This window comes from Psammomys obesus, unplaced genomic scaffold, assembly GCF_907164565.1.
Source record: "Psammomys obesus unplaced genomic scaffold, mPsaObe1.curated_primary_1811, whole genome shotgun sequence".
In the NCBI taxonomy this organism is placed as follows: Eukaryota; Metazoa; Chordata; class Mammalia; order Rodentia; family Muridae; genus Psammomys; species Psammomys obesus.
Genome location: NW_026595981.1, coordinates 8,758,371 through 8,769,976, shown reverse-complemented (window position 1 = coordinate 8,769,976; position 11,606 = coordinate 8,758,371). Strand labels below are relative to the sequence as shown.

The 11,606-nt window shown below is 44.1% G+C and overlaps 1 protein-coding gene across 3 annotated transcripts in view; it reads right to left on the bottom strand.

Annotated features, from left to right (window-relative positions):
• Positions 1-206: 206 nt before the first annotated feature.
• Ap2b1 (adaptor related protein complex 2 subunit beta 1) overlaps positions 207-11,606 on the bottom strand; it is a 105,831-nt gene continuing 94,431 nt past the window's right edge. For all 3 annotated transcript variants that reach the window (XM_055619791.1, XM_055619793.1, XM_055619792.1), the window contains 2 exons: positions 4,920-5,074; positions 207-672 (listed from right to left, as the gene is read on the bottom strand). In XM_055619791.1, coding sequence (XP_055475766.1) covers positions 598-672; positions 4,920-5,074 — 230 coding nt within the window. In that variant the 3' untranslated portion in view covers positions 207-597. The remainder of the gene's footprint in view (positions 673-4,919; positions 5,075-11,606) is intronic.

Sequence of the window (11,606 nt, the reverse complement as noted above, 5' to 3'; positions counted from 1 at the left end):
TAAGATAGAGGGGAAAAGCGAGGATGTAAATGACCAGGAGTGGGGTTGCCACAGACAAGAGAAACCCCCTCCCTGCCCCAGAAGGGGCCAGGAGCCAATCCTGCATCTCCTCTAAGACTGTGTTTGATGATGGTCAGTTGCCCTTCCTATTCAATGTTCTATCTCAGTTTCTCATCTGTACAAAAATATAAAACAATAAGGTGCAGTTTATGTTTCAGTGACACTTTTCCTTGCTTTAATTTGTTGGCTTTTTCTGCTTGTGAAACGAGCTTTTGATTACAAAATATCAAACTACACTCAAAAGAGGGTGTAGAAAAGCTAGCCATTGGCACAGCATGGAGAAGCTCACTAGTAAGGACAGAGAGCGGCAGCGGGTGGCAGAGGTTGGGAATGATGGAAGCAGTGGTTACAGATGTCACAAGAAGCTAACCTATCCAACAGGGTGAATGCTGAAGTCAGCACAGGACGACTGGTCACTACCGGGGTGCGTGCCGCAGGGTTTGGGGTCAGGCTCTACACAGCAGTACGATTTCTTCCAGTTTAGAGTTCTTGGCTTGCACCGATAACAGGGTGACTGGAGGGCACAGGACCCATTTATTAGTTTTTCAAAATGCTGTCGTAGACCTGATAGATGTACTGAGAGACTTCAGGGGCTCTGCACTTCAGCGACAGCTGTGGAGAGGAGGAGAACGAAGATTAGCATGGAGATGGCATTGGCCCTAAAGGCGTCCGAGCATTCAGATCAAGACAAATTCTGACATTCTGAGAGACTCTATGATTGGGATAGCCAAGCAGAGAGCTCACATTAATACAAACCATGAATAACACAAACCCCACCTTTGTTGGTGTCAAGCTGTGCTGTGTCTACCTACAGCCCATGTGGCTTTCCCACATAAGGAAACATCCATGCTGAAAACCTCAAAGCCACTGGGCAGTGGCTGTGCACACCTCTAATACCAGCACTTAGGAGGCAGACACCAGCCTGGTCTACAGAGCGAGTCTCCCACCCCGGGGAAGTCGGTGTTCTGACGCTTTACTTTGGGTGTGGGGAGCAGGACTGAAGAAACCCCTTAGCTCAGTGATGGTCCTTTCAGGTGATGATCTCAGGCCCAATCTCAGGAGGTCAGAGACTCACATATTAAGTAAAGGTCTATGGTGCTAGTCCTTTCTCTCCACTGCAGAGAATACAGACGTTAACAGAAAAACCAGAGACACAAAAGACACTATAGCTGGGCAACAGTTCCTGTCAGCTACTTAGAGGCATTTTCTCCCTCTTTAGACAGGAACCACGCCCAGCTGATAACACTGTAGTCTTCTACCAGAGGCTCTTCCGTAAGTGCAATAGTTTTCAAATTAGACATTAATATAAAAAGATTCTCACGGTAAAGGATAAAAACTAAGCCCAAATTTGGATTCTTTAACTGTATTAGAGTTAAGCAAAATATTACCAGTAATAATACAGTAAAGCATGAAAACTACATTCTACACATAGAAAATTATATGTATGTATTGCTGTCATTTCTCTTGTTCAGGTGGGAAAGTAAGAGAGTTATCCTCCACAGTGTATTGCTGTGAGATTTTATATTATTTTAACTCTTTACTCTTTGTAGAAACCCTGGATGATTTACCACAGTAGATAAGCTGGAAATATATTGAAGGAAAAAAAAAAAAAAAGGTAAAAAAGATTCTATGAAACTTTTCAACTATGCCAACTATGAATTTCTTGAAAAACTAAAATTCTCAAAACTTAAAAGTTAGCTAAGTGGTAGCTCATGACTGAATCCCAGCACTTGGGACCCTGAGGTGGGAGAGAGAATTTGCTAATCTGAGGCTAGCCTGGGGCTACACAGTGAGCTCTAGGCCAGCCTGGGCTAAGGAGTAAGCCACTACGTCACAGAAAACACAAACACAGAGCCGGGAAGATGGCTCAGTAGGCAAAGTACTTGCCATACAGGCACGGGCACGCTATTCATATCCCTCGCACCCATGCAAAAAGCCGGGCACATGTTTACGTGACGGATCTTTAATATCAACCACTCGGGGACACTGCCCATCTGCACCTACCAAGTCAGGGCTCACCCCTGCACCCTGGGGTGCATCTGGAACACACAAATCTTCACCTGTCGCCGGGTCAGACTCTCTTGTGTATCGAGATGTAGGACATAAACATTCTTAATCCTTCTTAACCTTAATTTCCTTTTTGACCAGGTCTGATAATTGCAGCAATCCTCATGCCTCTGCTTCTCAAATGCTGGGATTACAGAAGTGCCTCACAAGGGGCCTAAATACCCCTTTATGAAATTTAAGGATCAGCATGGGGGAAGTATTCTATCAACACTTCTATCTTACGAGACCAAGGGACCATGAGTCTTTCATGCACTAGTACTGGCTCAACCAGATATTTTTCCTTCTAAATGCTGAGTTGAGGCCTGATCAATAGGACAGTGGGTGCACAGGATGATGAAGGGCAGGGAACGGATCTGAGAGATTCTAAAGTCTGGAGTTCCATTTTAGAGAATGGAGTAGGCCCATGCCAGGTGCTTCCGGTGACTGAGACTGTACTACAGGCATAGGGAACCTAGTCACCAGAAGAATCTAGACTAGGGTTAGGGTACACAAGAAAAATACATTTACCATTTAAAACTACAGAGGAAGCTCTTGCCTGTTATCCTAGCACTTGGGAAGCTGAGGCAGAATGATTACTATGAGTCCTAGGATATTCTAGGCTATGTATATGCTTGAGGCCAACTTAAGCTACAAGACGGAGAGACACTGCCTAAAGGATATGTAGGCATGATAGACAGGTCAGGCCTGTGATCCCTGCACCGAGGGCATGGATACAGGAGGATAAATAGTTCTAAGTCAGACTACAGAAGACCTGTCTCCACAGAAAACAAGGGAACAACCCAACTCAACCCAAAACAACAAAGAACCCAGCAACAACAAGAAAGTATATGGGTAAGAGGGGCTCCACAAAGACAACATCTTCAGTTTTTTCTACTTCTCTCTCTCTCTCTTTTTTTTTTTTTGAGAACAGATTCTCACTGTTTCTCTGACTGCTCTGGAACTCTCTGGAGACCAAGCTGGCTTCAAACTCAGAGATCTGCCTCATCTGCCTCCTGAAAGATGTAAAAGGCACCAAGTGCTTTTTTATTTTTATTTTTTAAATAAATGTAGTTATTTTATAAGACCTGGATTTCTTGGTGAGACCCTCCCCTTCTAGAGCACAGAGGGTTTTCTTGTTCCTGGAACTTAAAGTAAATGACAGGGGAGATTATTACTCCCTGAAAAAGACAAGAGATGAGCCTGGCTTGATGGGTCATGCCTTTAATTCCAGAACTCATTTTAATTTCAATATTTGGGAGGCAGAGGCAAATCGATTTTTATGAGTTTGAGGCCAGCCTGGTTGATACAGTTATTCTAGGATAGCCAGGATTACATTTTGAGACCTTGCCTCAGAAACCTGAAACAAAGAACAAAACAAAACAAAACAAAACAAAACAAAACAAAACAAAACAGGTGAGAGATGGTAGTAGAGATAGAGGAAGGAGTGCAAACCTCACAGGAAAGCCTAAAGATGCTTACTGTGAAAACCTAAGCTGACTCGCCTTAGCAGCAGGCATACACATGGCATTCCAGCTTACATCGGCGGGAACGCTAAGCACCTCTGTTTGGGTGGTGCTAGTCCTTTGATGCACGCTAGTATAAACAACAGCTGTCAAAATTAAGGACTAAAAGGCTTCCTGAGTCTGACTTTTCACTTTCCTTAGCACTAATCACTACTGAATCTTCTTCCTCTGTCAATTCTTTCCAAACAGTCTAACACAAGAATATAGTAGTTTCCCCATCTCAAGGTCTATTGTTGGGAGATCACATTTCACATCAGCCAGAGCCCAGGGCCATGCACACAGCAATGGCTTCTGCTGTGTAAAGCATCCCAGAACTACTTCTTCCATTCATGGGATACTGGAGGAGGTTTCTTAAGCTAAAGGGGAAACCTGCAGGCTAAAGACTTCCCTCCAGGCTAGGGAAACCACGGTTAAGAATGATTAATTAGTGACCTGTTCAAATCATGGCTTTGTGGTAGTAGTTGTGTCTAGGTCTAGATACCCTTAAGACCAAGAACTCCAAAAGCAGAAAAAGTCCAATAGAAACCAGCTAGCATTTTTGTTGTTGTTGTTGGTGGTGGTGGGTGTGGGCATGTGCAGAAGCCAGAGGTGTGTGCTGGACACTCTGCTCTATCCTTTCTATCACTTCACCTTTTGACAGGTCTCTCACTGAACTGGCTGAGGCTGGCTGGTCAGCAGGCTCCAGCAATCTCCTGCCTCCTCCTAGTGCAATGCTGAGTTTACAGCATGTGTGGTTATGCCCAGCTTTTATGTGGGTGCTGGGGATCTGAACTCAGGTCCTCAGGTTTGTACAGCAAGCACCCTAATGCACTGAACTCTCAGCCCCAGAAACATTTCATTCATTCATTGAAACAGGGTCTCAGTACAAAGCTTTGGCCAGCCTCAAACTCACAGCAATCCACTTCCTCTGCCTACCGAGTGATAGGACTAAAGGTGTGTGCCGTGATACCCAGCTACAAACAATCCCCTTAACAGCTTATTATAGCACCAACTTGATGCTGAGGAGGAAGCATCTCTGTGTGTCAGGAAGGCCATGGGTTTACAAAACTCCTACTGTCAGAGGCAAATCATCTACCCTGATCATCTACCCCGGCACCATGCCGTTTAAATGTCAGAAGATGACAGAAGAGGAAACCTTCCATGAAGGCAACTCAATTAACTGAATTCTTGTTTTGGGTGTCTCAGGCCAGAAGTATTTTCTCCAGGTCTCTGTAGTACATGAAGAAATGAATGTTCAGGTTCTTACCTTCTTACTCTAACCCATCTCACACATTCTGGGAAAGGCCTTACCGTATAATTGGGGTTTCCTGGCTGGATCCGTAGCTCGGCCAAAATCCAAATGCCATTAGTGAGCTTCAGGGACTGGTACAGCATGTCTTGTCCTTCCACATTCCTCTTGGCAATAGTGTAAACATTGTTGTTTTGCAACTTGCTGGAAACTGTGTCTAGAAATAGAGGTTCAAAACTCAGGACTTTCAGTTAAAGTCTCAGACAAATGCACTCCCTGCTCTGACATGCTTAAGAGTGATCATCTATCCTGAGTCCCCTGTGAATTCTATCACATGCACATTTCAGGAGGCTCTTCTGATCCACACAGGCAAAATGAAAGGCCTGCCAATCATATCAGATGGAAAACAGAACCAGGTGCATTAACACTGGTTTAAGAGTTACCTATGAAGGGTATACCATAAAAATATCTCAAGATTTACAAATCTCAAACTAAGAACTCATAATAGTTTCTTTTCTCACTGCTATAACACAATTCCCTGGCAAAGCAACATAAGAAAGGAGGGGTTGATTTTAGCTCACAGTTCCAGGATGCAGTTCATGATGGTAGGGAGTCATGGCAACAGGAGCTTGAGGCAGCTGAGCAAAACTGCATCCGGCTCAGCAGATGATGAGTGCTAGTGGCCAACTCGCTTCCCCTCTTTTATTTAGTTCAGGACTCTACTCCAAAGACTAAAGCTACACAGTGAAGGTGGGCCCTCCCACTTCAAAGAACTAATGTGGATAATCCCACAAAGGAATGCCCAGAGGCTAGTCTAATTCAGAGACCTGCTCACAGGCATGTAGACAGGCCTGCCTTCTAGGTGGTTCTAAGCCCTGTCAAACTGACAATATTAAGCCTGACAATGGTAGACAGGTACAAATGCTGATGAGAACAGAGAAGGGTGTGTGGAGTCCCTGTAGAAACTGCAGTGTTGGTGTCTGTCTCTGGAATGCCGCTCCCCAACCAGTACAGTTATACTGACAATCAGATGTACACTTCCCAAGTCACTACTGCTGCCCCATGAGCCTCAGTGTTCCAGGGTTAGAGAAGGGCAGAGCTGCACAAGTCTTTTCAAGTCAGATTTATTCAACTGGATACTTAAGATATTTTTTTATACCACGCAAATGAATTCCTTAGATGCTAAAGAAAATCATCCTTTTAAACCAACAAGGAAACAAAGTCATTTAATAAAATAACAAAAGCATTTCAGGAGGATTGAAGCTGTGTGAAGTAACTGCCATCAGGTCCTGAAATCCCAGATGCCATTTTGGTCATGACTTTCTCTGCACTCACCAGCTCAGGGCAAGAACAGGTTGATGTCTGGAGCATTCTCTTGACTATAGCATCAAAGAGACATGATGCTCTAGAATTAAAGGTCATTTCTCTCTGTGAGATGGTGCGGTGTCAGAGACAGATACACTTTTAAGAACAGAGATGATAAAGTACGTATGGTAATGTCTTTAATCTCTATACTTGGGAGGCAGAGGCAGGAGGGATTTCTGAATTTGAGGCTAGCCTGGTCTACAGAGTGAGTTCTAGGACACCCAGGGTCACACACACACACACACACACACACACACACACACACACACACACACAAAGGAATAGAGATGATAAACACAGCTTCTTTGTTAGCTACTTATTTATTAGCTTCAGATGAGAACTCAAATTGCGCAGCCAAGTTCAGGAACTAAAATCTCTCTCTCTCACACACACACAAAAATATTCTGGTGTGGTCTTCAATAAAGGAAGCCTAATGGTCTGCAGCCCATGAACAGTAACATTGCAGTACAGGCAACCTCATGTTTTCATCATTGGCTTTTCTCAGCACCTGGACACAGGTGCTGATAACGGGTGCCTGTTATCAATATCTATAAGTATGTGTTTGAATTTTGTATTGACCTAGGCACAAGAGATGCTTCTAAAGCCACAGGTTAAGCATCTGCTTGGATGGGTACTGCTTTTGGAGGCACTTCTAACTCTGATGGCCTTCTACATGCAAATCAGGTAGCTTTGGGGGAATGGCCATACTAAGGTCTCTGCGTGCTGGGATTACAGGTGACTGCACCCAGATAAATGAGCTATTTATTTATTTTTTATGTGTATTAGTGTTTCATCTGCACATATGTCTGTGTGAGGACGTTGGAGTCCCTGGATCTGGAGTTACAGACAGTTGTGAGCTGCCATGAGATTGCTGGGAATTGAATACAAGTCCCCTGGAAGAGCAGCCAGTGGACCATTGAGCCATCTCTCCAGACCCTCATTAAGGAGTGGTTCTCAATCTTCCTAAGGCTGATCTTTTAATACAGTCCCTCATGTCCATAAAACTAAGAGATCCGACAGCCTCCCAAGTGCTGGGATTAATGGCAAGCACCACCACCACCCAGCCACTTATTTTGTTGCTACTTCACTTGTTTGCTACTGTTAAGAATCATAATATAAAAATATCTGATGTGCCAGATACCCGATATGTAACCCCTGTAAAGGGGGTTGTGAATACAGGTTGGGAACTTCTGGTCAAAGGTTCTGGCCTCTGAGGGCATCAGACATGTATGTGGTGCACAGACTCACATGCAGACAAAACACCACATCCGACAGAGAGACAGAGAGACAGAGAGGAAAGAGAAAGGGAGGAGGAGGGGCTTTGTCCCACACCCAAAAAGTATATCTCGGGGTAGTTCTATGCCTCAATAAACGCTGCAATCATCTCGTAGGGGGGCCAGACCACTCTTGCTGTCACTCTGGTTCCTACAGTGAAGTGCTCTTGGAACGTAATGGGTTGCTAAGCAACATTTCCAGCTGGAGTTTGGCTAATGCTTTTTGAAAGGACTGTCTGTGACATACAGGGACTTGCTTTAAGTTGAAAAAGCTTTTCCTAACTTTCAAGGCGCATGCCTATTTTCCAGAGCAGCAGGAATCAGGCAGGGCAGGTGCCTTTCAACAGCATTCTTGCTGCACAGCCACATATGCGTTTTATTCATATATCCAAGCCTAGATGCCTGCAGACTTCTTATTTCACCATTTGTGTAATGATGATAGGGAAGGAAAGGGTTCTGTTTGTGCTGAATGAAGGAGGGTTCTATAACAAAGGATGTAGAGTCAACTTCTTACTTATTCATTTTAGACATATTATTATTTAAGGTGTGTGTTAAGGCTCGTTTCAGGGGGTTCTTATATAACCTGGGCTATGCAAACCAGGTGAGCTTGGCTTGCAGTGATCCATCTCTGCCTCCTTAGTGCTGGGATTACAGAGGCAAGTCACCACATCTGACCTATTTTTAAATTTAAGTTTTACAGTGTAACACACTGAACCCAGTGCCTTGCATATATCAGACAAGGACCTGAGCCTTACATATTTTAAGGTTTTAGGTTTGAGCGTGACTGAAGAACTTACTCTGCTAAGTGTACCATCTGAGGGTGGCAAACTCTGGTGATGCATACCTGAACCCTCCACCCAGGAGGAGGCAGGCAAGGATGTAGTGAGAGCTGGAGGTTAGGCAGCTTCCAGCCACAGTGGACAGACTCCTTAGTAAAACAGCATAGTTAGCCAGGTTTGGTGGCACACACCTGTGATTCCAGTACTTGGGAGGCAGAGGCAGGAGGATCTTTGTGAGTTTGAGACCAGCCTGTTCTAGGAAGTGAGTCCAGCAGAGCCAAAGCTACACAAAGAAACCCTGTCTCGAAAAACAAAACAAAACAAAACAAAACAAAACTCTACCATCACAATTAGTTTTATATACTTGAGCTTCTGGCATATGGGACAGAGTCTCAGGTTGTGAGATTCTAAGAATATGGAATGTCAGCTGCTTTAGTGTCTACAAATGATGCTAGCTAAATGATGCTAGTTCAAGGGAATAATACTAAGATCTGCCCCAAAGTAGGATAATGGTCAAATATGACTGAGCTTGCTTCAAGATGTAACTTCTTCTCATTCACTTACTTCCTCTCACAAACCTGGCTCTGAGATATGGGTGTCTGGGCTCTTTGAAGGTATGGATGTGTCTTCAGCTTTCTTCTTTAGCTAAGGTAACAATTTTGTCAACAATAAAAAAGGTATAAAAAAAGGATGGTAGATATCTGCATTTGGGCTTTTATGGGCATTGGTTAGCAAGTTCAAAACTACTAATCTGAAAAGGACATTTTAGAAAAATACTGCTGAAAATGACTGAAATGGCTGAAAATGACTGAAAAAATCATTTTGCAAAAAAGAAAAAAAACACTACAGTTAAGTGCCAACTTAAAAAGTTTCCATTTTTGAAATGTTCCAAAGCACAGGAAAACCACGGTAAAATAGAAATCAAACTCATTCTCAGAAAGTGCCCATGCCTAAAGAAACAGCTCTTGTTCACTGCCACACAAGTGAAGATCTCTACTCAGGTGCCAGAGCTTTCTTGAGTGTAGTAAACAATGAAACAGGCTTGTAAGACTGACTGCCACAAGTGCCACTCTTTAGATACGGATGGAAATATACCTACCTCTTGTGCACTTTAGGTAGCACTTCAAAATATGTAATAATCCTGAATGTAGCTAAAAGGTGAGATATGAAACAGGGCCACGTATGGTGGCACACTTTTAATCCCAGCTGTAAGGAGACAGAAGTCTCTGTGAGTTTGAGGCCAGCCTGGTCTATAGGACAGCCAGGGCTACACAGTGAGACCCTGTCTCAAAAGAGACACCTGGAGAAGTGTTTGCTGCTGGGAAACAGGAGTCTTGTGTGTTGGTGCCTTTCTAATATTTACAGCAGATAGCAGCACCCTCGACACCCACACCACATACATCTTTATTACGGTCTGAGTATTAAGAATTGCAGAGGGTTTCTTTCTTCTCTAGAAAGCTCAGAGAACAGACAGAAAAGCTCACTGCTATACTGGCGAGTCCTTCAAGGCTGTGACTTCCTGTAGCCCAGAGTGTTCCTTCCATCTGTCAAATGTCTTTGCTAGCACAGAAGAGCTATTTTAAGTGCTGGTGCTATTGTGATTAGGGAAGATCAGCTGGAAAGGATGGTATTTTTAGCTCTCAGCTAGACACAGGGTGTTGAATCAGAAGGCACCAAACCTGCAAAGGCTCCTGTTAATAGAGTCGTCAAGACTGGGAGGAACTGGAAAGGCCAAGGCATTCCATACCTCAGGGTGGAGATGGGGAAGCATTAGAAGGGATTAGCTGAAGAAAGTGGTCTTACAAGATTAGCAGGGATTCAGCATAGAAAAATGGCCTTGGAGAGCTAGAGAAGACAAACTGGCTGTCTTTTCTTTATGCTCCATGTGCCCCACTGCCATGATGTGTGCCACCAGAAACCAGTTCAACAGCATTTGGAACACATAGACAGGAGGAACTGGCGCAAGGCCATGCAGTTTTCAAACTGAGTCCGCTGTGAGGACTACATCAGAGGAAACAGCCTCCCTGGGAGAAAGGTCTCATGCTTTGACGAAGTAAGGATTCCTTTCTTTCTAGTATTTTGGCAGGCTAGACTAAAGTCCTTGGTCAACCAAATTCCCCATGCAAATACATGCCCTTTTCACACCGAGAAACCGAAATTGCTTCCCAATTCTTCTGTTTCCCACACTCTGTAGGGGAGAACAGTGGTGTTCTGCCAGATGTTAACAGCAAGCACTGTGATCTGCAGTTCTACAAGCAAAAGTGTGCATTTAACCATAAGTCGGACAGGTTTTTCTAATGTAGGACTTATCAGAGCTTTCAGTGTGTGACTATACAGACATGCCATATGCTGCACATTCTAACTTTAACCCCTACTAACAACAGGTGTTCTCAGGTATACACTGTTGGACCAGCTGCCATGAGATGGTGGTTAACCCAGAGCAACTCTGCTGGAATGGAGTACAGAGATGATTCTTTCATGGGGCACATGCTGGTTTTGGTTACCAGCACATGGATTCTACAGTTGAGGCTTCCTGTTTCCTTCTTCCTGAGGAACAGTCCATTCTGTGGAGCTTCTGTGCTTACAAAATACAGTTCATTGTAACTGACTGGTGAGCTTCAGAGGAAGCACCAACCAGTGCTGCCAGCCACTTAAAAACCCACTAGGTGAAGACAATTATAAGAGAAACCATGAGCCTCTCCTCACCCCTCTCCACATGAGGGGAGACGTGAGGTAACCCTCATCATAGAGAAGCTCTGTCTGAAGTGTCTGCTCAAGGATGCCAGGCTGTCCTTTAATGTCTGAGGCTACAAGTAGGCATTTTCCTCCTGAATGTCTTGAAGGCCCAACTGGACTATCACATTTAAGGGCCAGCACAGGAAGATGCTGATAGCTATCCAGTTGGATTTCAAAAGCCCTACATGCAAAGATCTGTTTAAACACAGAAGAGAAATACAATGCAGAGACCCCCCCAAAAACAAAATTAAATACAAGTTGGGTTGAGAAGACAGTGAGAGCTTTTTTCTTCTTTCTGTACTGCACATCGTTTCGTTTCTCCAATGCTCTGCTCCAGCCGCAATGGAGAATGGCAGCACGCTGAAAACCAGTAAGGCAACCCACTGTGTACAGAGTGGGAACTGAGGGTTAATGAGGAGGGTGCCTAGCAGGAAGCAAAGACAGACTGCACACAAGCCAGTATTCTCAACAGCAAATATTCTGGTGAAACAAAGCCCTAGGGAAGGACAGCTGCTGCTGTCTCTCCTCTTGGGTTACCTCTTCTTGTATTTTACTATAGCAACAAAATGAATTACAAAAGGGCTTAGGAATTAAT